Here is a 26,930-nt window from a genome sequence, read left to right on the forward strand (position 1 = left end):
TCTCCCTCTCTATCTCTGACCATTCACATTCACAGAACTGTATTATATATATACTTGCAAGAAACCTCTCTTTGTGGTTGCATAAGTCTGCAACTTCTGATGGCCTCTCGATTGGGGATGAACAGGGCAGATCGCCGGATTGAAACTAGAGGTATTAATTTTTTTTTTTTTTTAATGCTGAAACTGTTGTACCAAATAATAATAGTTTCATGGAGATTTCATTTCATCTAACTAATTGAGGCACGCTGTTTATTGATTGTTACTAAGCACAGATCAGAATGAATCTGGCTCATCTCCTGAGAAGTCTATTGGGCCAAAGTCATATTCATACGGTGAACTAGCAAGGGTAACGGGTCATTTCTCGCTCAATAACCTAATTGGTCGAGGTGGTTTTGGTCATGTTTTTAAGGCATCCTTAGATGGTGAGATCCGTGCTATTAAGAGACTTGATTTTCCGGATGTACAATGCGAAGGAGGTTTGGAGAGGGAGATTATGGTAGTCAAAAGTGTCAGTCACAAAAACCTCGTTGAACTGGTTGGTTACTGCATTGATGGAGCCAATAGATTGCTTATTTTAAAGTATTTTCCAAATGGGTCCTTGAGATCTAAATTACATGGTGAGTCCCATATATTCTTTCTTTTACTTTTATGTTCGGATAACTAATCAATATAACATGATTAATCTTAAAAATTACAAATGGTATTGTAGGAAGTGGGGATGTTTTGGACTGGAAAAAAAGAATGAAGATCGCTACAGGTTCTGCAAAAGGATTGGAATATTTACATGAACACTGTGAGTATATACTACTATATATTTTTATTTGGCAGGATTTTAGCTTTTGAGTGTGAATTTATTTATTTATTTTTGTTTATATTGATAATTTATTTTCTCAAAGATTTATATTCTATATTTTTTTCAGGTAAACCTAAAATTATTCATTTAGATATCAAACCAGATAATATTCTTTTGGATGAAAATTTTGAATCCAAGGTGAGATAATTTTATAACAAATAAACATTTTATTTATATCATCACGGAACTTTGATTATTGAATACCGAAATTTTATTTTTGACATTGATAAATTATGTGAATCATTAATTATATAATTTAATTGTTGTAATTAATTAATAAATCTCGGTTCTAATTGTTTTTTTTTTTGCCATATATTTTTGGCTTTTTTAATAAAATGTCTTGCTTATAAAAAAATTAATAAATCAACTTTAGTAGGTTTTTTGATTTAATATTTTCTTAATAAACCTTTTTGAAGTACGGAAATTATTGTAATTTGTCAAATAAAAAGGTTAAAGGAGTATATTCGTGGAATTAAGTGTGAAGTTTCAACTTTAAATTAATATATACATTATATATAAATAGCATAATAAATTTATTAATTAACTTAAATCTTTTGTTTAGATAGCAGATTTTGGACTTGCTCAATTTTTTACCGACGGTGCTACTCACATATCCAAATCATCAGTTATGGGAACTCATGTGTAAGATATAACCTCCTCTTCCGCTATTATTATCTTTCTTTTTTCAGTGCCATTTTATCTACTCTTAGAATAGTTTAAAAAAATATAAAAATTAAGAATTGGTGAAAAAAATTAATCGAAATAAATTTTTATTGAAATTTTTGATTTCAAATGGAGAGAACATATTAATCGAAATAAATTTTTATTGAAATTTTTTATTTCAAATGGAGAGAACATAACTTTTAATTGTGATAATTCTATTGCAGATATGAAGATCCACTGACAACGAAATTAGGAAAGTACTCTGATAAGTCCGATATTTATTCTTTTGGTATTACACTTTTAGAGTTGATTACAGGAAGAAAACCTATAGATAATGGCATTGACATTGTTACTTGGGTATGACTCTATTTGCACTAATAAAAAATGTACTATAAAAAAAATTTATTTTTATTTCATTGATTTATAGTCCTTTAATTAAAAAAAAAAATTAAATTTAAATCTCAATTGGGGCTATTAAATTTCAACCCCATGCATTTATATCTATTAATAAATAATTTTTTAATCAATATCTTGTAGGCAAATCCTCTAATTCAAAACGCTTTAGAGGGAAGATATGCGAATTTTATAGATCCCAAATTACAATCCTTTGACAATGAAGAAGTGTACCGAACCGTTTCTTGTGTTAATTCTTGTCTAAATCAACCCCTAAATTCTCGTCCAACAATGGAAAAGGTAAAATTTATTCATATAATTAATTTATTTTAGTATATTTCAAAATGTTTTATGTATATATTTTCAATTTATTTTGTAGAAACATTGAGAATTACATAGTTGACTTATAATCATTTTATTGCTATGTCATATAGATACGTTTTGTTCTTGAAGGAAAATTACCTCCAGAGAAATTATGCGATGACGAATTGCAACGGAGTATTAGAGGTATTCTTTTATGTTAATTTACCATACATGCATATTTGATCTAATTGATGCCTTAAATTTTCATTTAATTTGTGTCATATCTTAATATTTGAAACAGATGTTGATTTTCAACTGCAAAAATATTGGTTTTTTAATTTGAAATTTAGAATAAAATAGTTTTTAACCAAAATTGATAACGTATTAATTAAATATAATTTTTTATCTTATAATTATTCAAACAAACTGTGAAGAGAATGAAAAATTACCTTAAAGTTTTAAAACATAAATCTAAAAGTTCATACATAATTAGCTGAAAAAATTGAGTTGGAACAAATATATGTGGTTTTTTCCTCTATTTTCTTCTATAGTTACAGATTATTTTAAAACAAAAAAATCTGACCTTTACGTCAAGCTCACAAGATCTGTATATATATAGTTAGAATGAAAGTAGAGGTACTAATAGTTTTACAGATCCGAAAGGATCTAGGTCATCGCCTGAGTTGAATAGAAGTATAATTCTTGGGCCGAGGCAATATTCATATCAACAACTAGCAAAGGCGACCAATTATTTTTCTAGTAACGATCTCATTGGCGAGGGTGGCTTTGGACAAGTTTATAGGGGATTACTAGATGGTGAATCCTTTGCTATTAAGAAACTCAAAAATCATCCAGATTTACAGTCGCAAGAAAACCTGAAGAATGAGATTATGGTTGTTAGCAGCATCCGCCACAGAAATCTTATTGAACTGCTTGGTTACTGCATCGAAGGGGCTAATAGATTGCTTGTTTTTAAGTATTTTCCCAATAAGTCTTTGAGCTCTCAATTACATGGTGAGTTTCATCCTTTCTCTTTATATATATTCATAACCGTTATGAAAATTAATATAAATAAAAATTGGTTTTTGTAGAAAGCGATCTGGATTTGGATTGGAAGACGAGAATAAATATCGCCAAAGGCTGTGCAAAAGGCCTAGAATATTTACATGAACACTGTGAGTATATAATTAACTATATTCATAGCTAATAGTTGCCAAGCTTTTTAGCTCTTGAGGTTCTATATATCTATTGTTCTTTCTTTGAGTTAATATATAATTTATTTCATCTTAAAATTTTTTATTTTTTTACATTAGGTGAGCCTCCTATCCTACATTTAGATATCAAGTCAGACAACATTCTTCTTGATGATGATTTTAAACCAAAGGTAAAATATTTTTATAATTATTGGACCCATAATACAGTGGAGCATCAAATATTGTTGGATGTCAAATTTTTATTTTTAAGAGAGCCACTGAATTTGCCTCTCTTAATGATAAATGACTATTTAGACTCCGTCAGAGATTTTAACCAATATCGTTTGGTTAAAACAAAATAAGAGAAAAGATAAGTTAGAAGACAAAAATTCTTATTGAAATTCCTCAAAGATTGAAAAGTAAGTTTCTAATAGCTAAGAGATGCTATTTATAATAGAAACAAAACCCTAATATGCAAAATTACGAAAAATACTTACAAATATCCAAAAAAATAATTAAAATGCAAAATTGACCCCCCAAACGATGAAATTTCATATCAAATTTTGTGACAGGCCTATGACCTTTATCACACTTTTGAAAATCGTGCATCTTGAAATTCCTTTTCCGAAAAGCTGTCGTGGGTCTCTATAGGACGTCGGCATCAAAAGTTAGGCCCGGTCCAAGTCTGCCGTAAAGTCCAAGGCTAGTTGCTCCATGTCATTCCCTTCCACTTGTAAAAAACTTGACCTCGAGTTGTCATCAGCAGTGTATTACTGAAATAGATCTGCCACAAAATTTTCATATCAAATTTTGTGACAGGCCTATGACCTTTGTCACACTTTTGAAAATCGTGCGTCTCGAAATTCCTTTTCTGAAAAGCTATCGTGGGTCTCTATAGGACGTCGGCATCAAAAGTTAGGCCCGGTCTAAGTCTGCCGTAAAGTCCAAGGCTAGTTGCTCCATGTCATTCCCTTCCACTTGTAAAAAACTTGACCTCGAGTTGTCATCAGCAGTGTATTACTGAAATAGATCTGCCACATTAAACGTTTTGGAATTTTTTCATCTCATGTGGGAGGTCAAGAACATAGACATTATCATTAGTCTTCCGAGTGATCCGGAATGGACCAATCTTCTTGGCGTCAAGCTTTTTATGTCCTCCACTACGCTCCTTGCATAAATACAATATAACTTGGTCACCGACATTGAAGGACTTGAAATGCCTATGTTTATCAGCTGTAGCTTTATATTTGTCATTGGCTTCTGTAAGGCATTGTTGTATCTGTTTGAAAACATTCACTTGCTGCTTTGCCAAGTTGCTTGTTGCAATACTGTTGTGAGAACCTGTGGGAAGGCCAATAAGATCAACTGTATGCGCTGGGACTTTCCTGTACACAATAACAAATGGTGACATCTTTGTGGAGCTGTGGACAGCACTGTTGCAAGCAAATTCTGCTTGGGCAAGAGCAAGATCCCAATCAGTTTTCTTACTACTGCAGATGCAGCGCAGAAGATTGCCAAGCGTGCGGTTCACCACTTCAGTTTGTCCATCAGTTTGGAGATGGGATGCATTGTTGTATCGAAGTTCAGCTCCAAAATGTTTCCATAAAGTCATCCAGAAGTGAGTTAGAAACTTCACATCTCTGTCAAAAGTATGGTCTTGGAGACACCATGTAAGCGAACAACCTCCTAGAAAAACAGTTTTGCCACATGAGAAGCATCATTAGTTTTCTTACAATGAATGAAATGCGCCATTTTGGAGAACCTGTCAAAAAAAAAAAAATGGAATCAGATCCACGTTGAGTACGTGGAAGACCAAGAACAAAATCCATAGACAAGTCCTCCCAAGGATGTACTGGAATAGGCAGTGGAGTGTATAAGCCTGTATTCAGCGAATGTCCCTTCTGAGTTTGACAAACTGGGCACTTTTGGACCATCCGACCTGTATCTCTTTTTAATTGTGGCCAGTAAAAACGCTCCTCCAACCCAGTAATAGTCTTGTCACGCCCCAAATGACCACTCAAACCTCCTCCATGGACCTTCCGAATTAGCTTTTCCGGCAAAGAAGATCGGGGAATGCATAATCTGTTCTCTTTAAAAAGAAAGTTATCATGTATCAAGAACCCATCAGTAGGCTGGTGAGTCTGGACTCTAGCCCATAATTAAGAAAGTCATCATCTGTAGCATACAAATCTTTCAGGAATTCAAAACCTACAACCTCCTGATTAACTGTAATCAACAGAGCAACCCTCCTACTCAAAGCATCTGCCACCTTATTACTATGACCAGCCTTATGTTTGATGACATAATGAAAGGCTCCAAAGTAAGCTGCCCATCGAGCATGCATCTTATTCACATATTTTTTAGTATTAAAATGGATCAAAGATTGATGATCTGTGTGAATAATAAACTCTCGCCCCATTAGATATTGCTCCCAAGTTTTAAAAGGCTGGAATACTGCATATAACTCCTGCTCATATGTAGACCACTTTTTTCTAACTTCATTCAATTTCTCACTAAAGAAAGCAATAGGTCTTTTAGACTGTGATAACACTCCACTAATCCCAACTCCACAAGCATCACATTCAACCTTAAACAATTTATTAAAATCTGATAGAGCAAGAATAAGGGGCAGAAGTAAGTTTATCTTTAATCTCTTTAAAACTATTGTTGGCAGCGTCAGTCCAAGTAAATTTTTGCAATCTCTCTTTCTTCAAGCAATTTGTGATAGGGGCAACAATGCTGCTGAAATTTCTAATAAATCGTCAATAGAAAGTAGCAAGGCCATGAAAGCTGTGAACTTCAGAAATAGTTTTGGGGATGGGCCAATTCTATATTGCTTCTACCTTCTTCTTATCAACATGTATCCCTTCTGCACTAACAATGAATTCCAGGAACAGAACGCGCTCCATCATATAAATGCACTTCTTAAGATTAATAACCAGCTCACTTTCTTGTAAGGCTGTCATGACTTGACGGAGATATTGTAAATGTTCTTCTTCACTGCGACTAAAAATCAAGATGTCATCAAAATAAATAACCACAAATTTGCATAAGAAAAGATGCAAAACCTGGTTCATGAGTCGCATAAAAGTGCTAGGTGCATTTGTCAAACCAAAGGGCATAACCAGTCACTCATACAAGCCTTCCTTAGTCTTGAAGGAAATCTTCTATTCGTCTTCCATTCATCTCCCTCCTTGATCCGAACTTGGTGATAGCCACTTTTAAGGTCGATTTTAGAAAAGACTTTAGATCCAGATAGTTGATCCAACATGTCATCCAGTCGTGGAATATGAAATCGGTACTGAACTATAATTTTGTTCATTGCCCTGCTATCCACGCACATTCTCCAAGTCCCATCTTTCTTTGAAACTAATAGGGTAGGTACTCCGTAGGGGCTAATGCTCTCCCGATTATGCCCCTTCTTCAGCAATTCTTCAACCTGTTCTTGAAGGATTTCACTCTCCTTTGAACTCATCTTGTAATGAGGTAGATTCGGTAATTTTGATCCAGGAATGAGATCAATATAATATTGGATATTCCATAGAGGTGGAAGCTTGGATGATTCCTCCACTATCTTAGGAAACTCCTTCAATAGCTCTTTGACGGGTGGTGGTAAAGATGGTGCATCCTCCATTGCACCTTTTGCTCTCACCAATAAAGCTAGTGTGCCTCCAAATTTCTCAACTGCGCCTAATAGCCTCTGCACTCCCGTGGAAATAACAACAACATTCTTCCCTTCCACTTTAGAATGTTTCGCAGAACCGGAAGGCAAAATAGTAATCTTCTTTTGATTTCACGTGAACATGTATGAATTCTCCTTCCCTTTATGTAAAGCATCAACATTGAACTGCCAAAGGCGACCTAGCAAAACTTCACAGCAATCCATATCCACAGCATCACAATTAACAGGTTCAGTATAAGATTTACCAATCGAGATAGGTACACTGCAAATTTTGTTGACCTCAATTGTTGGACCTTCTTTAATCCATTCGAATTTGTATGGTGAAGGGTGCGGCTGTGTAGGCAACTGCAATTTCTCTATCAATTGCTTAGCTATCAGATTCTCACAACTACAGCTATCTATAATTAGCCTGCAAATTGCCTCTCCTACTCGACTCTTTGCCTGAAAATCTTCCTCCTTTGTGTCTCATCCTCCTGTTTTGTTGAGCATAAGATTTTCTTCACCACATAGGTGACCTCTCCATCTTCAGAATCAACAATAGATCCGTCATCATTATCCACTTCCTCGTTAATTTCAGCCACCTGCTCAACTACATTAACCTGTCAGTGATCAGTATTTACTCCTCTACCTTCTAGACAATTATTTGATCGATGACTAGTTTGCCTGCAGCGGTAACATATGTCTCCCATTGGCTTCTGATAATGATTGGTTTTGCCTCCTTTGTCTGCTATAGTGGTGACTGCCTTTCCTTTACTATCTCTCCTTTCTTCCATAGTATTCTGAGGATTGCCAGAATTTACAATTTTAGAAGGTTGTCCGCTGTAATTGCCTCTATATTGCTGCGTCCCTGTCGAACCAGAATTTTTGTAATTAAAATTTCGATTGTACTGCTGTCGTGGCTGCCAATCAACACGCTCTTTTGCCCTTTTTGCCATCTCAATGGCGTCTGCCAAGGTGAAAATCGCAGCTACTCCCATCATATAACGAATTTTGTGATTCAAGCCTCTCTGATAATGAGCAACTTGCTGGGCTTCATTTTCACAGTTTTCACACCTCGCCTGCAACCTTAAAAACTCCTCGGTATATTTATCCACCCTTCGGTTCCTGTACACAGTCATGATACTGGTTATACAAAACCTGAGTGTGATCGCTGGACAAGAACCGTTGTTCAATCATCTGCTTCTTCAACACCCAGTTTCGTAAGGGTTCCAGCCTCCTCCGATAGCGTTCATTTTGGATCGAATTCCACCAGATTGCTGCATCCCCTTTTAACTTATAGGCCATATTCGAAACCTTGCGATCCTCTTCCACGTTCATAACTTCGAAAAAACGTTCAACCTTTGCCAGCCAATTAAGAATAGATTCCACATTCAACGAATCAGAAAAGTTTTGAAGGTCTATATCAATCTTGTAACCTTCCTAATAATTCTGATGGAGATTTGCAGGCACATAATTGGCAACCACAGGATTGGCGACTGGTTGGGGGTGTGCGAAGGCGGTGGGTTGGTGGATTCCCTGCTGTAGGGTCAGCTGTCCGATCATCTCTCTCAATTCTGCCAAAGATGCCTCAATCGCAGCAAGTCGCGCCTCTTGGTTATCTACTATAGTCGAACTTTGCTCTGATACCAATATGATAAAGGACTATTTAGACTCCGTCAGGAGTTTTAACCAATATCATTTAGCTAAGATGAAATAAAAGAAAAGATAGGCTAGAAGACGGAAAGTCTTATTGAAATTCCTCAAAGATTAAAAAGTGAGTTTCTAATAGCCAAGAGAGGCTATTTATAATAGAAACAAAATCCTAAAATGCAAAATTATGAAAATACCCAAAATATTTAAAAAAATAATTAAAATACAAAATTGGCCCCCTAAACGATAGAATTTCCATATCGAACGTCGTGTGTCTAGAAATTTTCTTTCCGAAAAACTATTGTGGATCTCTATCGGACATTGATAGTAAAAGTTAGGGTCGGTCCAAGTCTCCCGTAAAGTTCAAGCCTAGTTGCTCCATGTCACTTAAAGTGTGAGTGAAAGATATATCCACCATCTTTTTTATGAATATTCTTGAAGTACACATAACAGTGTAATTTGTCAGAATAAGAGTAAAAGAAGTATATTTATGAAATTTGGTGTGGAAATAACTACACTTTTTTTGTGTGTGTATATATATATATATAGCATAATAAATTTATTTATCTACTCTGTTTTGAAAATAAATTTATTAATCTACTTAAATCATTTCATTAATTAGGTGGCTGACTTTGGACTTGCATGCTTTTTTTCGGAAGCTGCTACTCATATCTCCGAATCCGCAATTATGAGAAACAAAGCGTAAGATAATTTATACATGTCTGAGTTTTTTAGTGTCATTATTATGTTCTACTTCTAGAATAATTAAAATAAAATAAAATACATAAAAAAACTAGTGCTTCTTTAGATTCTAATTTCTTGAATCTTGACATAAATTTTGATTGAGCTTACTAAATTGCAGCTATGTAGATCCATATGCAATAAAAATTGGACAGTACTCTGTAAAATCAGATGTTTACTCATTTGGTATTATGCTTCTAGAATTAATTACCGGAAGAAGACCCATAGAAGAAGACGGCTTTGATGTTGTTAAATGGGTAAGGTGTATGCAAATAGTGTACTTATAAAATTTATGATATGTAATAGTATAACTAAAATATAATAAAAGCTATTTAAAACTATTCACATGTAACTATTGATATTAATACATTTGAAATTCTAAATTGATGTAAGCCTAACTTAATAAATATACATAATTATATTTTATCAACATTTTACAGGCAAAATCTGAAATTAAGAGTGCTTTGCGGGATAAAGAATTTGAAGAATTTGTAGATTCTATATTGCAAATGTTTAACGATGAAGAAATGTATCGAATGTTGTTCTGCATTGATGTTTGTATAAATAACCCTCCAAAATTTCGCCCATCAATGAAGAAGGTAAAAAAAAAAAAAAAAATCTTTTTATATATATATTATGTTATAATTGATAATATATTCAATAATTTCATTATTGCTATGTCATATAGATACTTTTAGCTCTTGAAGGAATTTTGCCTATAGACGAATTATGCAATGAGAAGGGTGATAACAAATTGCCGCGGTACCCTACTTTATATAAAGATCCATCTCCTGTGAAAGCTAATAATGGCACTAAAATGTGGAGATCTACAGATGAAGCTTTATTTAAGGGGAGATTTCTAGTTCGAAATCGGAGTACATCTAATAAAATATGGAGATCTGCTGAAGCAACTAATCGTTTAGCTGAAGGTGTTAAACGTCTTGACCTTTCTGATTCAGATGAGGAAGAAGAAGAGGATTCATATGAAGAGGAGCCACTACCAGATTTTTTGTTCTTCAGACCAGGAAAAGTAGTTGACGAGATTGTGGGTGCCAACATAGAGGAGCTGCAGTAAAATCTTACTAAAATTGTTAAAATTTTACATGAAATTATTTCATTTAAGGTTATTTAGATCAAAATTACTTAATTAGTCCTTTGGCAACTCTTTTTTTTTTTATCTATAATTTTTTTGTTTGTTTGAATTTTAAATTTATTTGTTATTTTTTAATTAATAATTGCTCTGAAATTATTTTAATTTAATATTAACTATTAATATTTAATATATTTATAATTAATATTAAAAAGTTTATTATATTATTTTGTTAATTTAAAAAAATCTCTATATTTTTAATGGTAAAATTTAGATTTTAAATGTTATAAAAATAATAATAATGACTTTTCATGAATAATAAAAATGATTATTATTGATAACAATAAACAATTATGTTTAGTTTAAAAATAATAAGAATGATGAAAATTAAATCAATTTAAATTTACTATTAATTTGTCTAATATAAAAGAGTTGAATTAAATTTTATTATATTTAAATTGATTCTCAAATAAATAATTTTTTTCTCAATATAAATGAATTGAATTCTAGTAATAAAATTCAATTCTTTTCTTAAAAAATTACATATAAAAAAATAAAAAAATATATTTATTTAGAATCAATTTAAATATAATAAAATTTAATTAAACTCTTTTACATTAAACAAATAAATAATAAATTCAATTTAATTTAATTTATTTATGATTTTTATTATTTTTAAAATATAAATATTTATTTTTATAAATAAAAGTCATTTTTATTATATTCATTGAAAATCATTATTAATATTTTTATAATATTTAAAATTTAAATTTTACATATTTTTTACTATTGAAAATTATAAATTAAGATTTTTAATTAATAAAATAATATAATAAATTTCTTAATGTTATTTATAAATGCACCGAATATTAATAGTAAATATTACATTAAATTAATTTTTTAAAAAATAATTATTAATTAAAAATAAAAAAATAAAATAACAATCATTTTTATTATATTGATTGAAAATCATTATTAATAGTTTATAATATTTAAATTTTGAATTTTACATATTTTTTTACCATTAAAAATTATAAATTAAGAATTTTTAATTAATAAAATAATATAATAAATTTTTTAATGTTAATTATAACTGCATCGAATATTAATAGTCAATATTAAATTAAATTAATTTTTAAAGAATAATTATTAATTAAAAAAATATAAAAAAATATCAATGATTAATTAAGTAATTTCGATGTAAATAGTAGCGAAATCATTTCTTGTAAAATTCTAATAATTATTTTTTTAAAATTTACTTTTAATTAAAATCAATTCTCACAAAAATTTAAAAAATTAAATTCCAATACTATTAGTTTTGCTGAACACAAAACTTTAGAAAAAATAATTTATTTCTTTTAAATTCTTTTAAAATTAGCCATTCTAAATAATAATATAAAATTTTCATTTTTCTTTAGATTTTATGCCATTAATTTATTTTCAAATAAAGTTTTCTATTTTTTACATGTACAGGTAATATTATACATGGAGATATCAGAATAAATAATATTCTTGTTGATAAGAATTTTCGGCTAAAGGTAAAATAGTTTTGTTTATATCAAATCTAAATGCCAAAATTTATTAGGTTTGGATGAAATTATAAATATGCCACAATAGTTAATCTACTAATTTTGGTTTTAGGTTGCAAATTTTGGACTTATCACATATTACAAATCTGAGAGAACTCATGTGTAAGAAAATTTTTTTTTCCCTTTTCTTCCTAATATTTACAATGCAACCATGGTATATTTTTGAATTAGTTAAAAATAAACTAAAAGCAAACACTAAACCTTGTTTATGAGGCTTCTCTATTGAAGACTTCTATTTTCTATTTTCTTATTTCAATTCCATATTATAGGTATGCAGATCCAGAAGATAAGGAATGTAGATCTGAAGAATCAGACATTTATGCTTTTGGTATTGTACTTTTGGATTTGATTACTAGAAAACATATTGAAGATAATCACACTGATATTGTTCAGTGGGTATGCAGTTATCATTAATTAAGTGATCTATAATAGTTAATAAAGGATAGAGGCAATAAATTTTTTTATGTGAAATATATTAATTTGTTTAAAAGAATAACTGATACATTTTTTATAAATATTCAGGCAAAAATTCTAATGAAACGAGCTTTATATGGAGGATATGCAGTTCTTATTGATTCTAACTTGCAAGGTGATTATAATAAAAAAGAAGTACAACAGATGATTTACTGTGCTGCAGCTTGTTTTATTATAATAAAAAAGAAGTACAACAGATGATTTAATGAGAGAGGTATCAATTCAATTATAGAGTTATGTTATTAATTTATTAACATATTTAAAGAAAAGTTATTACATTCCAGCATTGTATATACAATAATTTTATTATAACCATTTATCATAGTGATTTTTAAGTAGATTTGTTATAGTTCATATCGTTAATATCTAACTGTTATATTATATAATAAAATTTTTACATCCTAGACTCTATTTGCTATTAAATTCTGTCAAAGCATTCAAGGAATGAGAGTTTATATCATTGACATCTAACCTTTTTATTCTCTTTTTATTCCTTTGCTATGTTATAGATAGTTGGAGTTCTCGAAGGAAGTATTCATTTGAAAGATATATGGAATGAGAATGACAACCGATTCCTACTCGGTACATTTCTTATTGATACTAAATTCCTTTTATTTATGCGAAAAAAGGATGATTCTTGAATTTTAATCAAATACCACTCATTTCAAAAAGTATATGTAAAGTAATTTTATTAATAACAAGCAGATTTGTTAAATTTGGTTCATGCCGCCAAAAAATTAATTTAAAAGGATGATTGCCTAAGACCCTTTATAAAAATATATTACTCTATTTCAAACTGACATGAATTCAATAGATTTAAATAAAATTAGTAAATGTATTAATAAATATTAATATTTTCTAATTTTATAAAGATAGAATTTATCTTTATTTATTATAAATTATAATCTATTATACTACTTTTTAGCCATTGAATAAATATTAAAATTTAATTAAATTCAAAAACACTTCGTAGAAAGATGAGCCATATAATTTTGATTACATAATAAAAGCCATCAAATATTAACCAAGGGTATTATAAAAATTAAGCAAACTTTATTATTTTTCTTAGATTTGTGACTTGTAATTAGTAGGATATTTTTTTCCGGTGAAAAAGTACTTATTAATAAGAGAATATCTAATAGAGTAAATATTTTATTTATACTTTTATTTTTAAATTAAATGGATCTGAAAAATTTAATACTAAAAAAAATAATGGAGAGTTTATTTTTTTTATTTACTCAATTAAAAAAATAAACAACATAAAATTAGGGGTTTTGCTTTTATTATTTGAAAATGACTATTACACCTGATTATGTTTTATTTTTAATTTTTATAAAAATAAAAATAGAAATAATTTTATGAACAAAGAGAATGAATTTTTATCATCATTAGAAAGCATTTTCTTTCTAAAGGATCATGTATCAGCCGAGGGATTCTAATGGCTTTATCAACTACAGGATCAGGAAAAGGAGGCGGCTCACTGAAGAGGTCAGTCATAAAGAAAACCGTGAATCTGAGTTTGAGTATGAGCATAACTTTTTCATATAATTTCAGTTATTTGGATATGAAATATCAGATTGAGTTGAAAGTTTAATATTATTGTTCTGTATTCTTTTTTTCTCCAGGAAATAAAAGAAAACATCTCCACTTTACCGGGTGATATTGCATGATGACGACTACCATACTGTGGACTTTGTTATACAAAAACTGATGAAGTTTATCTCTGGAATGACCATTGAAATTGCAGATAACATAGCGAGAGATGTACATTACAAGGGCTCGGCAGAGGTGATTGTTTGTGCTCAGGCTGATGCTGAAGGCTATTGCATGCAGCTGAAGGGTACTGGGCTTGGGAGTATAAGAAATGTCTATGTCTGCTGCCTCCACCGCCTGCTGCGAGTATAGCATCGGAATACAGCTTCAACAGTCGCAACAAAGGAACAAAGATTCAAGCACATGCAACCCAAAAAACGAAGACAACTTGAAGCACGAGCTAAAGAAAACAGTTAGAAATAAGAAAGCACTGCTGAGCTTTCGTCTGAGCTATGGAGAAGGAAGTCGAGAGAGCTCAACCAATCATCTCTTTCCCTTGAGGATCTCTTGCCCATGATGAGGGGAACGGTACAACGATCCTTGAGATCTTGATCACAGAAAAATTTTAACACCTCCATAGCTGAAAAGGGTAGAATCCTAATTGAAGATCGCAGACGAAAAAGGGAGGGAACTGAGAGAGGGATCTCAAAGTGTCTGAAAAATCGCCTCTATCAAGCATGCAACAACACTCGAATGGCAGAACAAGCCTCTGAGAATCTGCATACAAACACAAACCCATCTATATTATAGTTTAAATAATAATTTCCTATTTCAATTTAAATTCTATAATTTTACAAAGAATATAATATCACAAATAAAATTTTTGATATTTTAAAAGCTTGAATATTTATTTAAGAATTATCATAATCTTTGTTGCGAAAAGAAAAACATTTTATTGTATGATTTAATTAATTTATAAATTTTAATATTTTTTTGAAATTTTTCAAAATATTTTTTATATACAATCATTTTTTTTTATCTAAAATAAATGGATCGTTAATATTGGTAAATACGATATAAAATGTGGTAGGACGTAATAGATTCAGAAATTTGATTAAATTCCTGCTTTGTTCTTTTTAAGTGAAAGAATATTGAGAAATTCAGTTGATGGTGGTGGGGACGTTCACCATGCATGGCTAATGCTTTTATCCAGTGCATCTTCATTTAGCTTTAAATTAATTAACACAATTTGGATTTTTTTAACTGCAGTTATATAGATCCATTCGCAATAAAAACGAGACAGTATTCTAATAAATCAGATGTCTATTCATTTAGTATTATACTTTAAAAATTAATTATCAAAAAAATTTTCATAAAAAATAGTGTTGATATTGTGTACTCTAAAAATTTATGATACTTAATTACATGAGTAAAAGGTTTTTCACTAATAATGCTAGAAAGATAAATATATATATATATTTGGTGTCTTAGAAATGAAATAAATATTCACATACAACTTTTATTGATATTAATGCATTTGAAATTCATGTTTAGTGTAAACTCAACTTAATAAAAATCTATTTTTTTATCAAATATGTTACAGGTAAAATCTCAAATTAAAAAAGTTTTGAATGGAGAATTTGCAGCTTTTATAAATTCTACATTGAGGTTTGATCATAAAGAAATGTATCGAATGATTTTTTGTACTTAAACTTATATAAATAATTCTCTAAATTTTTGCCCGTCAATAAAGAAAATAAAAAATTTATTCATATATTATATTAATAATTGATAATATATAAAATAATTTCGATATTATTATGCCATATAGATACTTGTAGCTCTTGAAGGAATTTTATTTCCAAGTGAATTATCGTCACAAAAAGATCTAGATTATAACTGTTTAGCAGAAGATTATAAACATCTTCATCTATCTGGTGATGATGATGAAAAAGGGCAGGAAGAAGAATTTGAGTACAATGAGGACGTTGACAGTGTAAGTAATTATTCAGTTGGATATTACATGGAAAAGCTAAATGAAGAAATCATTTTATTAAAAAAAAATTATTATTTAATTCATTGGTTGAATTTTTAATTTTAAAAAATATACTAAAATATTCATAATATTTTAAAACTTTTATTAATTATTCTCTTGCTCAATTAATTTTAGTATTAAGTATTTTATTATTTAATATCTATAATTTTGAACATTAATAAATTTTAAAAAATTTATTAATTAATTTTTAGTATCAATAATTTTTTAAAATTTTTAATAATTAATATTCGATGACTAAAAATAACAGAAAGAGTGGATTTTTAAAATGTTATAACTTTTAATATATTTTTCAAGAAGAATCAACTGACGAATTTTTTTGTAAGGTAGGAATTAAATAATAAAATTTTATTTTATTAATTAATTAATATTTGAGTTATTAAAAAAAAATCTAAATCATTATGATAGTTTATATTTATATCCACATTTTTAAACTTTAGATAACAAAAAGCATATCTTTTTAATTTGACATAATTATAATAAAGAATATTAAATTAAATCTAAAAAAGTTAATAATAAATTATAATATACTTTCTAAAGTTTTATATTATTAATAAAAATATATAGTCTTTTAATTTAAATTTTATGTTGAATTAAATATATTATATTAAATAAATTTTTATTTTAAATAAATTTTTAGTATATAAAATATCACATATAAATAATTAATATATATTAAAGTATTTCATTAAATGTTTATACTTAATATTATAAATTATGTGTATATTTTTTTTCACTTTTTATCAATAATATTTTAAATAAAATAAAATACTATATATTTTAAATTTTAAAATATTTTTTTCATATTATAAGTTTTTATTAATAATTTATGATATCGAATAAAAGTGATAATAGAGAGTAAATAATGGAATTAATAGTAAATAATATTATTGTAATAAAAATATATATTTAAGCACTATTTTATTAGTCAAATAGAATTTTACGACTATATTATTAGTCAATAATATTTTAATTACAGAGTTTGTTTATCATCCTGTTTGCTACGTTTGCTTTTCAATTTTATGTTATCACAAGTTTTAATAAAAAAAAATTCAGATCTAGAAAATTTACAAGCAAGAAAAATACCAACTTTGTAATCTGTTTGACATATACCTTGATTAAAACTTTTAGTTTGAGGTTCTAGAATTATTACACGCCTAAAGTTTTTATTTTTGTGTGATTTTTTTGTTAGTTTAGGGCTTTCGAACGTTAGGTATTAATTTAAGTTCAGTTTCAGCTTCCATTAGGGGAGTGCGAAATTCATTTTATTTTCGGATTAGCATTTTCTTTTAATCTTTTTCATCTTTAATTCATTTCATTTGTTGGGATTCTATAACACATGGGGTGATATAGTTGCTGCATGTTACTCATTAAATTGCATTTTTAGCATACTTATTGCCATCTTGTGCTAATATTGTATTGTGTATATTTTTGTCTTTAAATTTTGCTTTTAGGCTTAATTATAAAATAAATACTTATATTTTGATGGAGATCTAGCTTAATTTTGTATTATTTCATTGCTAGTTGGAAAATAATAATAATAAAAAAAGAACATCATCTTTGATGATCATGTCCGGTGAATATGCTATTCTCTGGCTAATTAAACAATATGGAAACGGTAAATATAAGCTTAATTATTATTTGCACTCACATGCTTAATCTGATAGTAAGTGTATTTGATTAAATATTGAGAAGATCTAATTCTCAATTCTCGATTTAAAAAACAAAAGAGCTTAATTATTATTTATGCTTTTGATGGCTTAATCTGTCTTAGTCCTAATTTTGACTCTTCCGATAAAGTGGAGGCAATGAGGTTTAACGTTTTTTTTGGATTTACTGAATTTATTAAAATCAATTTCTACAAAAACATTTTTGAAAAACACAATCTATTTAAAAAAAAATTACCAATTTCCATAAAAATTGACTAAAAATAAAGTTTTACCTTTTAAGTTATTTATTCTATATATTAATAAATAAAGTAAAATATATAATTCAATTTACTGTTTATAAAATTAATACTTTTTGGTTACAGAATTTATAATTTCATTATTAATATATTATTATTTACTTTTTTAATTTGATATTATAATTTACATATTTATTTATAATTTGTTTAATAAATTTATACTATCTTTAATCTATATAGAATCCATATATAATATATATGAAAATGAAAAGGTGGGATCGTTAAAAAAAAAGTACATGATTTATTTTGATAATGATATATTAATTATTTTATATTTTGATTGGCTGAAAAACGCAAAAATTTGTTACTATTTAAAAATTTAATTTCATATTTCAATTTAAATTCTATAATTTTACTAATTAAGAACATAATATCACGAATAAACTTTTGACATTTTAAAAGTTTGACATTTATTAAGAATTATCATAACATTTGTTGTTAAATGCAAGCATTTTATTGGGATCTAGGTCTTTTTTTATGTTCAGGTCTATATATTATAAATTGTTAGATCTAACAGGCTCAATAATCAACAATTCAATAATTTTTTTTTTATTTGATGGCATGATCCCAACTCCATAAAAAGGGCAATGATTTCAGCACTCCAATGTCTTTCACACACATGTAAGGACTCTCTCTCTCTCTCAATATATATATATCTTGAAGGAAACCTCTGTCCAATATATCTTCAACTCCATAAGTCTCAGCGACTCTGCAACTTCTGATGGCTTCTCGCCGGGAAAGGAGAAGGAATGAAAGTAGAGGTACTAATAGTTTTACAGATCTGAGGGGATCTAGGTCGTCGCCCGAGTTGAATAGAAGTACAAGTATTGGGCCGAGGCAATATTCATATCAACAACTAGCAAAGGCCACCAATCATTTCTCCAGTAACAATCTTCTTGGCGAGGGTGGCTTTGGACAAGTTTACATGGGATCAGTAGATGGTCAATCCCTTGCTATTAAAAAACTCAAAAATCATCGAGATCTACAGTCTCAAGGAAAACTGCAAGATGAGATTATAGTGGTTAGCAGCGTCCGTCACAAAAATCTTGTTGAACTGGTTGGTTACTGCGTTGAAGGGGCCGATAAATTGCTTGTTTTAAAGTATTTTCCTAACAAGTCCTTGGGTTATCAATTACATGGTGAGCCTCCTCCTTTCACTTTGTATTTTCATTACTATTATGAATATTAATATAAATAAAAATTGGTTTTTGTAGAAAGTGAAGAGAGTTTAGACTGGAAGAAGAGGATGGATATCGCTAAAAGCTCTGCCAGAGGACTGGAATATTTACATGAACACTGTGAGTATATAATTAACTATATTCATAGCTAATAATTGTCAATCTCTTTAGCTCTTGAGGTTCTATCTATTATTCTTTGTTCGAGTTAATAATTTATTTTATCTTAAAAATTTTTATTTGTTCATATTAGGTGATCCTTCTGTTATACATTTAGATATCAAATCAGATAATATCCTTCTTGACGATGATTTTAAACCAAAGGTAAGATAATTTTGATAATGATTTTTTATATTGAAGCCATCCTATAGTGGAATCTCTCAAAAAAATATTGTTGGATGTGAAAGTTTTATTTTCAAAAAATATTGAAATAGTATGTGAAACTCATATATATATAGCATAATAAATTAATTAATCTACTTAAATAATTTTGTTAATTAGGTGGCTGACTTTGGACTTGCACGCTTTTTTTCGGAGGCTGCTACTCACATCTCTGAATCAGCAATTATGGGAACCAAAGCGTAAGATAATTTTTACATGTGTGAGTTTTTTAGTGTCATTATTATGTTCTACTTCTAGAATAATTAAAATAAAAATAAAATACATATGAAAACAGAAGGAAACTAGTGCTTCTTTAGATTTTAATTTCTTGAATCTTGACATGAATTTTGATTGAGTTTACTAAATTGCAGCTATGTAGATCCATATGCAATAAAAACTGGACAGTACTCTGTAAAATCAGATGTCTACTCATTTGGTGTTATGCTTTTGGAATTAATTACTGGAAGAAGACCTATAGAAAACGGCTTTGATGTTGTTGAATGGGTACACTCACCATTCACATACAGTCATTGATATTAATGCATTTGAAATATTGATATAAGCCCGAGTTAATAAATAGACATAATTATATTTTTATCGATATTTTACAGGCAAAACCTAAAATTAAGAGCGCTTTGCGGAATGAAGAATTTGAAGATTTTGTAGATTATACAATGCACATATTTGACCATGGAGAAATGTATCGAATGTTGTTCTGCATTGATGTTTGTATAAATAACCGTCCAAAGTTTCGTCCATCAATGAAAAAGGTAATAAAAAAAAAGTTCATATATTATGTTAATAATTGATAATATATTCAATAATTTCATTATTGCTATGCCATATAGATATTTCTAGCTCTTGAAGGACTTTTTTCTTTAGACGAATTATTCAATGAGAAGGGTGATAACAAATTGCCATGGTACCCTACTTATATAAAGATTCAAGTTCGAAATCGGAGTATATCTAATAAAATGTGGAGATCTGCTGATGAAGTTTTAATGAGGAGATCTACTGAAGCAACTAATCTTTTAGCTGAAGGTGTTAAACGTCTTGGTCTTTCTAATGATGATGAGGAAGAAGAAGATGAAGAAGATGAAGAAGAAGAAGAAGATGATGAAGAAGAGGTTTCAGATGAAGAGGAGGAAGAACTTGAAGAGAATGAGGACGGTGACAATGTAAGTCACTCAATTCTTGTTAATTCAGTTGGATATTGCATTGGAAAACTAAATATATCAATTATTTTATTAATAAGCACATCTTAGACTCTATTTGCTATTAAGGCATGGTCAATTTAGTAACTTTTGTCTTTTTAAATATCTGGTAGTGGAAATTAATTAAGGGAAATAGCTCAGTAACTTTTATAATCTTGTAAATCTACATATAGTGTTTTGACTATGTTCTAAACATTACTCTAAAAATTTTTGTAGGACCTTAGTCATAAGTCAAAAATGGCTGAAGGAGGAGAGGTGATTGCCTGCCACACCGTTCGGGCATGGACCGAGCAGCTGGAAAAGGCACAGAAGGGAAAACAACTGACTGTGGTGGATTTCAGTGCTGCCTGGTGCCCGCCTTGTCGTTACATGAGTTCAGTTCTGGCAAAGATGGCCAAGGAGATGCCCAATGTCACATTCTTGGTGGTGGATGTTGATGAATTAACTTCTGTTACTGCGGAATGGAAAATTGAGGCAATGCCAACTTTTTTGTTCTTCAAACAAGGAAAAGAAGTTGCCAAGATTGTGGGTGCCAATACAGAGGAGCTGCAGTCGACCATTGCAAAGCATGCTGTCGACGACACTCCAACGATATTTACTTATCAACAAATTGAATGGGCAACTCGAGGTTTCTCCAAATTTCTCGGTGAGGGTAGTCTGGGTTCAGTTTTTAAGGGATTCCTGGATGGCAAAGACGTTGCTGTAAGGAAGCTTGAAGATCTTTCAGATGAAGAGGAACAAGAAGAACTTGAGCAGAGTATTAAGACCATTGGCAGTGTGATTCACCCAAATCTTGTTCAGCAGTTTGGGCACTGCATTGAAGGATCCAATATATATCTCGTTCTAGAGTTTTTTCCCAGTAACTCCTTAAGATCTCTTTTAAATGGTGAGTCATTTTTCTTTATTTACGCATAAAGGCCCAATGTGATGTTAAGGTCTCATGATTAAGAAATTTTATTGCAGGAAAGAAAACACTGGAATGGTCAAAAAGAATGAAAATCGCAATAGATTCTGCAAAAGCATTGGAATATCTCCATGATAATTGTGAGTGTATATAATGTTTATGATATTCATTTATATCTTGGTTTTTTATAGGCCTTACTTGTATGTTTTGAAAAGAATTGAATTCTTTTAATAGAAATGGATTCATTCTATTCATAAAACCCTTGTTTGGAATGACAAATTTGAAAAAAATATAAAAGAAATATTTTTTTTTCTAAATTTTTGTATTTGATAAAATCAAAAAAATTATTTTAAGCTAAAAGTAAAATCTTATCAACATTGTTAGAATTTTAAAAGAAATGATTTTATTTAAGGTTATTTACATCAAAATTACTTAATTAATCCTTTGAAAATTCTTTTTTTTTCTTTTATTGTTTCAATTCTAAATTTATTTCTTATCTTTTAATTAATAATTGTTCTTTAAAGAAATTATTTTAATTTAATATTGTCTATTAATATTTAATATATTTATAATTAATATTAAAAAATTTATTATATTATTTTATTAATTTTAAAAAATCTCTATATTTTTAATGGTAAAATTTAAATTTTAAATGTTATAAAAATATTAATAATCACTTTCGATAAATGTGATAAAAATTATTGTTATTTATAAAAATAAATATTTATGTTTAGTTTAAAAATAATAAAAATGATAAAAATTAAATTAATTTAAATTTATTATTAATTTGTTTAATGTAAAAGAGTTTAATTAAATTTTATTATATTTAAATTAATTTTAAATAAATGATTTTTTTAATATAAATGAATTGAATTTTATTAATAAAATTTAATTCTTTTCTTACAAAAATACATATAAAAAATTAAAAAAATTATTTATTTACAATTAATTTAAATACAATAAAATTCAATTGAACTCTTTTATATTAAATAAATAAATAATAAATTTAAATTGATTTAATTTGTTTATTATTTTTATTATTTCTAAAAACATAAATATTTATTTTTTTATAAATAACAATCATTTTTATTATATTGATTGAAAATCATTATTAACATTTTTATAATATTTAAAATTTAAATTTTACATATATTTTACTAATAAAAATTATAAATTAAGATTTTTTAATTAATAAAATAATATAATAAATTTCTTTATGTTAATTATAAATGCCTCGAATATTAATAGTCAATACTAAATTAAAATAATTTTTTAAAAAGTAATTATTAATTAAAAATAAAAAAATAAATTAAAAAATAAAATATAAAAAAAATCTCAATGATTAATTAAGTTATTTGATGTAAATAGTTTTAAGTAAAATCATTTCTGGTAAAATTCTAATAATTTTTTTTTCAAGATTTGCTTTTAATTCAAAATCAATTCTCACAAAAATTTAAAGAATTGAGTTTCTATACTATTAGTTTTGCAAAACGCAGAAATTTAAAAAAAAAATTATTTCTTTTAAATCCTTTTAAAATTAGCCATTCCAAACAATAATATAAAGTTTTTATTTTTCTTTAGATTTTATGCTATTAATTTATTTTCAAATAAAATTTTTTATTTTTTTATATATGCAGATAATATCGTACATAGAGAGATCATGACAAATAATATTCTTGTCGGTAAAAATTTCCAGCCAAAGGTAAAATAATTTTGTTTATACTAAAACTAAATGCCAAAATTTATTAGGTTTGGATGAAATTATAAATATATAAATATGCCACAACAATTAATCTACTAATTTTGGTTTCAGGTTGCAAATTTTGGACTTATCATGTATTATAGATCTGAGAGAACTGATGTGTAAGAAAATTCTTTTTTCCCCTTTTCTTCCTAATGTTTACAATGCAACCATGGTATATTTTTGAATTAGTTAAAATAAACCTTGTTTATGAGGCTTCTCTATTGAAGACTTTTATTTTCTAATTTCTTATCTTAATTCTACATTATAGGTATGCAGATCCCGAAGATAATGAATGTAGTTTTGAAGAATCAGATGTTTATGCCTTTGGTGTTGTACTTTTGGAACTGATTACAGGCAAAAATACTAAAGATAATGACACTGATATTGTTCAGTGGGTATGCAGTTATCATTAATTAAGTGATCTATAATAGTTAATAAAGGATAGAGACAATAATATGTGAAATACATGAATTTGTTTAAAGAAATAACTGATACATTTTTATAAATATTCAGGCAAACAGTCTAATGAAACGAGCTTTATACGGAGAATATACACTTCTTATTGATTCTAATTTGGAAGGTGATTATAATAAAAAAGAAGTACAACGGATGATTTATTGTGCTGCAGCTTGTTTATATAAACCTTCAGACTCTCGCCCACAAATGAAAGAGGTATCAATTCAATTCTAGCATTATGCTATTAATTTATTAACAAAAAAGTTATTACGTACTAGCATTGTATATACAATAATTTTATTATAACTAATGATTATACATATCATTAACATCTAATTGTTATATTATATAATAAAATTTTCACATGCTAAGACTATTTGCTATTAAATTTTGTCAAAGCATTCAAAGAATGATAGCTTATATTATTGACGTCTAACCTTTTTATTCCTTTGCTATGTTATAGATAGTTGGAGTTCTCAAAAGAAGTATTCCTTTGAAAGATATATGGGATGACGATGATAATCAATTCTTATCTGGTAAATTTCTTATTGATACTGAATTCATTTTATTTATGTAAAAAAAGAATGATTCCTGAATTTTAATCAAATACCATTTATTTCAATAGTATATGTAAAGTAATTTTATTAATAACAAGTAAACTTATTAAATTTATATAAGTCTAATTCATGTCAAAAATTAGTTTAGGAGAGCCCGGCACGTAAGATTTTTATATTGGATTCAACAAGGTTTAAATAAAATTAGTAAATGCATTAATAAATACTAATACTTTCTCAATGCTATAAAGATAGAATTTATCTTTATTTATTATAAATTATAATCTACTATACTAATTTATAGCCATTGAATAAATATTAAAATTTAATTAAATTCAAAAATACTTCGTAGAAAGATGAGCCATATAATTTTGATTACATAATAAAAGCCATCAAATATTAACGAAGGGTATTATAAAAATTAAGCAAACTTTATTATTTTTCTTAGATTTGTGATTTGTGATTCGAGTCGGATATTTGTTTCTCAGTGAAAAAGTATTTATTAATAAATAAAGATTTAAATAGAGTAAATATTTTATTTATACTTTTATTTTAAAATTAAATAGATTTGAAAATTTTAATACTAAAAAAAATATAATGGAGAGATTATTTTTTTATTTACTCAATTAAAAAAATAAACAACATAAAATTAGGGGTTTTGCTTTTATTATTTGAAAATGACTATTACACCTGATTATGTTTTTTTTTTTTTAAATTTTTTTATACAAATAAAAAAAGACATAATTTTATGAACAAAGAGAATGAATTTTTATCATCATTAGAAAGCATTGTCTTTCTAGAGGATCATGTATCAGCCGAGGGATTCTAATGGCTTTATCAACTACAGGATCAGGAAAAGGAGGCGGCTCATTGAAGAGGTCAGTCATAAAGAAAACCGTGAATCTGAGTTTGACTATGAGCATAACTTTTTCATATAATTTCAGTTATTTGGATATGAGATATCAGATTGAGTTGAAAACTTTAATATTATTGTTCTGTATTCTTTTTTTCTTCAGGAAATCAAAGAAAACATCTCCACTTTACCGGGTGATATTGCATGATGACGACTACCATACTGTGGACTTTGTTATACAAAAACTGATGAAGTTTATCCCTGGAATGACCCGTGAAAATGCAGATAACATAGCGAGAGATGTACATTACAAGGGCTCGGCAGAGGTGATTGTTTGTGCTCAGGCTGATGCTGAAGGCTATTGCATGCAGCTGAAGGGTACTGGGCTTGGGAGTACAATAGAACCTGCGAGTGGTGGGCGCTGAAGATGGACAACTTGTACGAGAATCTCCTCATGGTTCCTAGTAAAGTTATCTTGATCAGAGTATTAGATAGTGTATGTGTGTTGGCAATGTCAGTGTTTGTATGAATCTTGTCATCCATGTGCAAACGCGAATAAAGGTATAGTAGGTTGTCATTTTTTAATAAAAGAAAACTGATTGCCTTCATAGCTATTTCCATAAAAAATAAGCAACATTGATAACTGTTAAAAGAAATTTACCTGCTATTTATGAAAATGCCCTTAGTTACTCATAATTAGACAAATTCTTTTTTTTTTTTTTTTAAGATTAAAGAATTAAAACCAAAGGGCACTAGGCGCTACTTGATTTCGCAGGAGAGTTATTACATACTTCTTAGCAGATATCGACTTTCATGATCACCATCTTATTGTCTTAATTGACTAACACCTTTTGTGGGTTCTAGATTAGTGTGCAATTGAGCACTATAATTTGACTTTCGATTCATTACGCATTACTAGTTCTGCTTATTAAAAACAGTATCCTTGAAGCTCTGATAATGGTGAGAATACGAGATTGATAGGCTGGTAAAAAAAGATGGGAGATTAGGACAGAGAGAGCGAAACCAAAATCAGAACAGAGAGCGAGACCAAAACCAGAACCTTTACAAAGAGAGGGCGATGAGTAGAGATTAGAGGAGCACTTGGGCAAAAGAAGAGCATATATAAGTTGATGCACATAAGCAATGAAGCATTTGGTTTTGTTTGACAAGGACTGATTTTGGCTAGTGAAACGGCTCTGCTTTTGTTTATGAAGTTGAAATTGCTTTGATTTTAGTGTATGATTCGATAACACTTTATATTTTTGGCTCTTTCGATTTTTGTTTTCTTGAGTTTCAAGTGATAATCTATACAGGCTATGTTGTGATATTTGAATTGTTGTGCAGATGCATATGTTAGGGCATGCATGGATCTCATCTCAGTATACAAAAGGGCCTGAATTTTTAGTCTAATATTGTTGATTGAATGCTTAGGCTTCCTAGTTTGTTGCTGTGCAAGAACAATATTTGATCACCCTAAAGCTAAGCCA

At 28.5% G+C, this 26,930-nt stretch overlaps 1 protein-coding gene across 2 annotated transcripts; it reads left to right on the top strand.

The window, feature by feature from the left end:
* Nucleotides 1-26,051, top strand: LOC110607634. Of its 2 annotated transcripts, XM_043962045.1 has the most exons (24): nucleotides 1-151; nucleotides 273-617; nucleotides 710-793; nucleotides 921-991; nucleotides 1,416-1,495; nucleotides 1,741-1,873; nucleotides 2,054-2,209; nucleotides 2,344-2,416; nucleotides 2,867-3,226; nucleotides 3,304-3,387; nucleotides 3,526-3,596; nucleotides 19,839-19,918; nucleotides 20,090-20,222; nucleotides 20,330-20,488; nucleotides 20,567-20,896; nucleotides 21,149-21,818; nucleotides 21,896-21,976; nucleotides 23,474-23,538; nucleotides 23,650-23,699; nucleotides 23,849-23,975; nucleotides 24,094-24,252; nucleotides 24,500-24,572; nucleotides 25,438-25,468; nucleotides 25,607-26,051. In XM_043962045.1, the coding sequence occupies exons 1-24, from the start codon at nucleotides 100-102 to the stop codon at nucleotides 25,866-25,868; spliced, it is 3,729 nt and encodes a 1,242-aa protein (XP_043817980.1). In that variant the 5' UTR covers nucleotides 1-99; the 3' UTR covers nucleotides 25,869-26,051. The 2 variants fall into 2 exon arrangements, with proteins under 2 accessions (XP_043817980.1, XP_043817981.1); XM_043962046.1 differs by lacking the exons at nucleotides 1-151; nucleotides 273-617; nucleotides 710-793; ... (6 more) ...; nucleotides 3,304-3,387; nucleotides 3,526-3,596 and adding exons at nucleotides 18,777-19,301; nucleotides 19,377-19,460; nucleotides 19,591-19,661.
* Nucleotides 26,052-26,930: the final 879 nt, after the last annotated feature.

Source organism: Manihot esculenta, chromosome 11 (assembly GCF_001659605.2).
Source record: "Manihot esculenta cultivar AM560-2 chromosome 11, M.esculenta_v8, whole genome shotgun sequence".
Taxonomy (NCBI): Eukaryota; Viridiplantae; Streptophyta; class Magnoliopsida; order Malpighiales; family Euphorbiaceae; genus Manihot; species Manihot esculenta.

Bases quoted from the DNA above. Each gene is read 5' to 3' on its own strand.
- LOC110607634 (XM_043962045.1), top strand. From the start codon at position 100: ATGGCCTCTCGATTGGGGATGAACAGGGCAGATCGCCGGATTGAAACT. The intron at 3,597-19,838 runs GTAAAATATTTT...TTTGTTAATTAG, and splicing joins ATGATGATTTTAAACCAAAG to GTGGCTGACTTTGGACTTGC. The intron at 20,897-21,148 runs GTAAGTCACTCA...AAATTTTTGTAG, and splicing joins AGAATGAGGACGGTGACAAT to GACCTTAGTCATAAGTCAAA.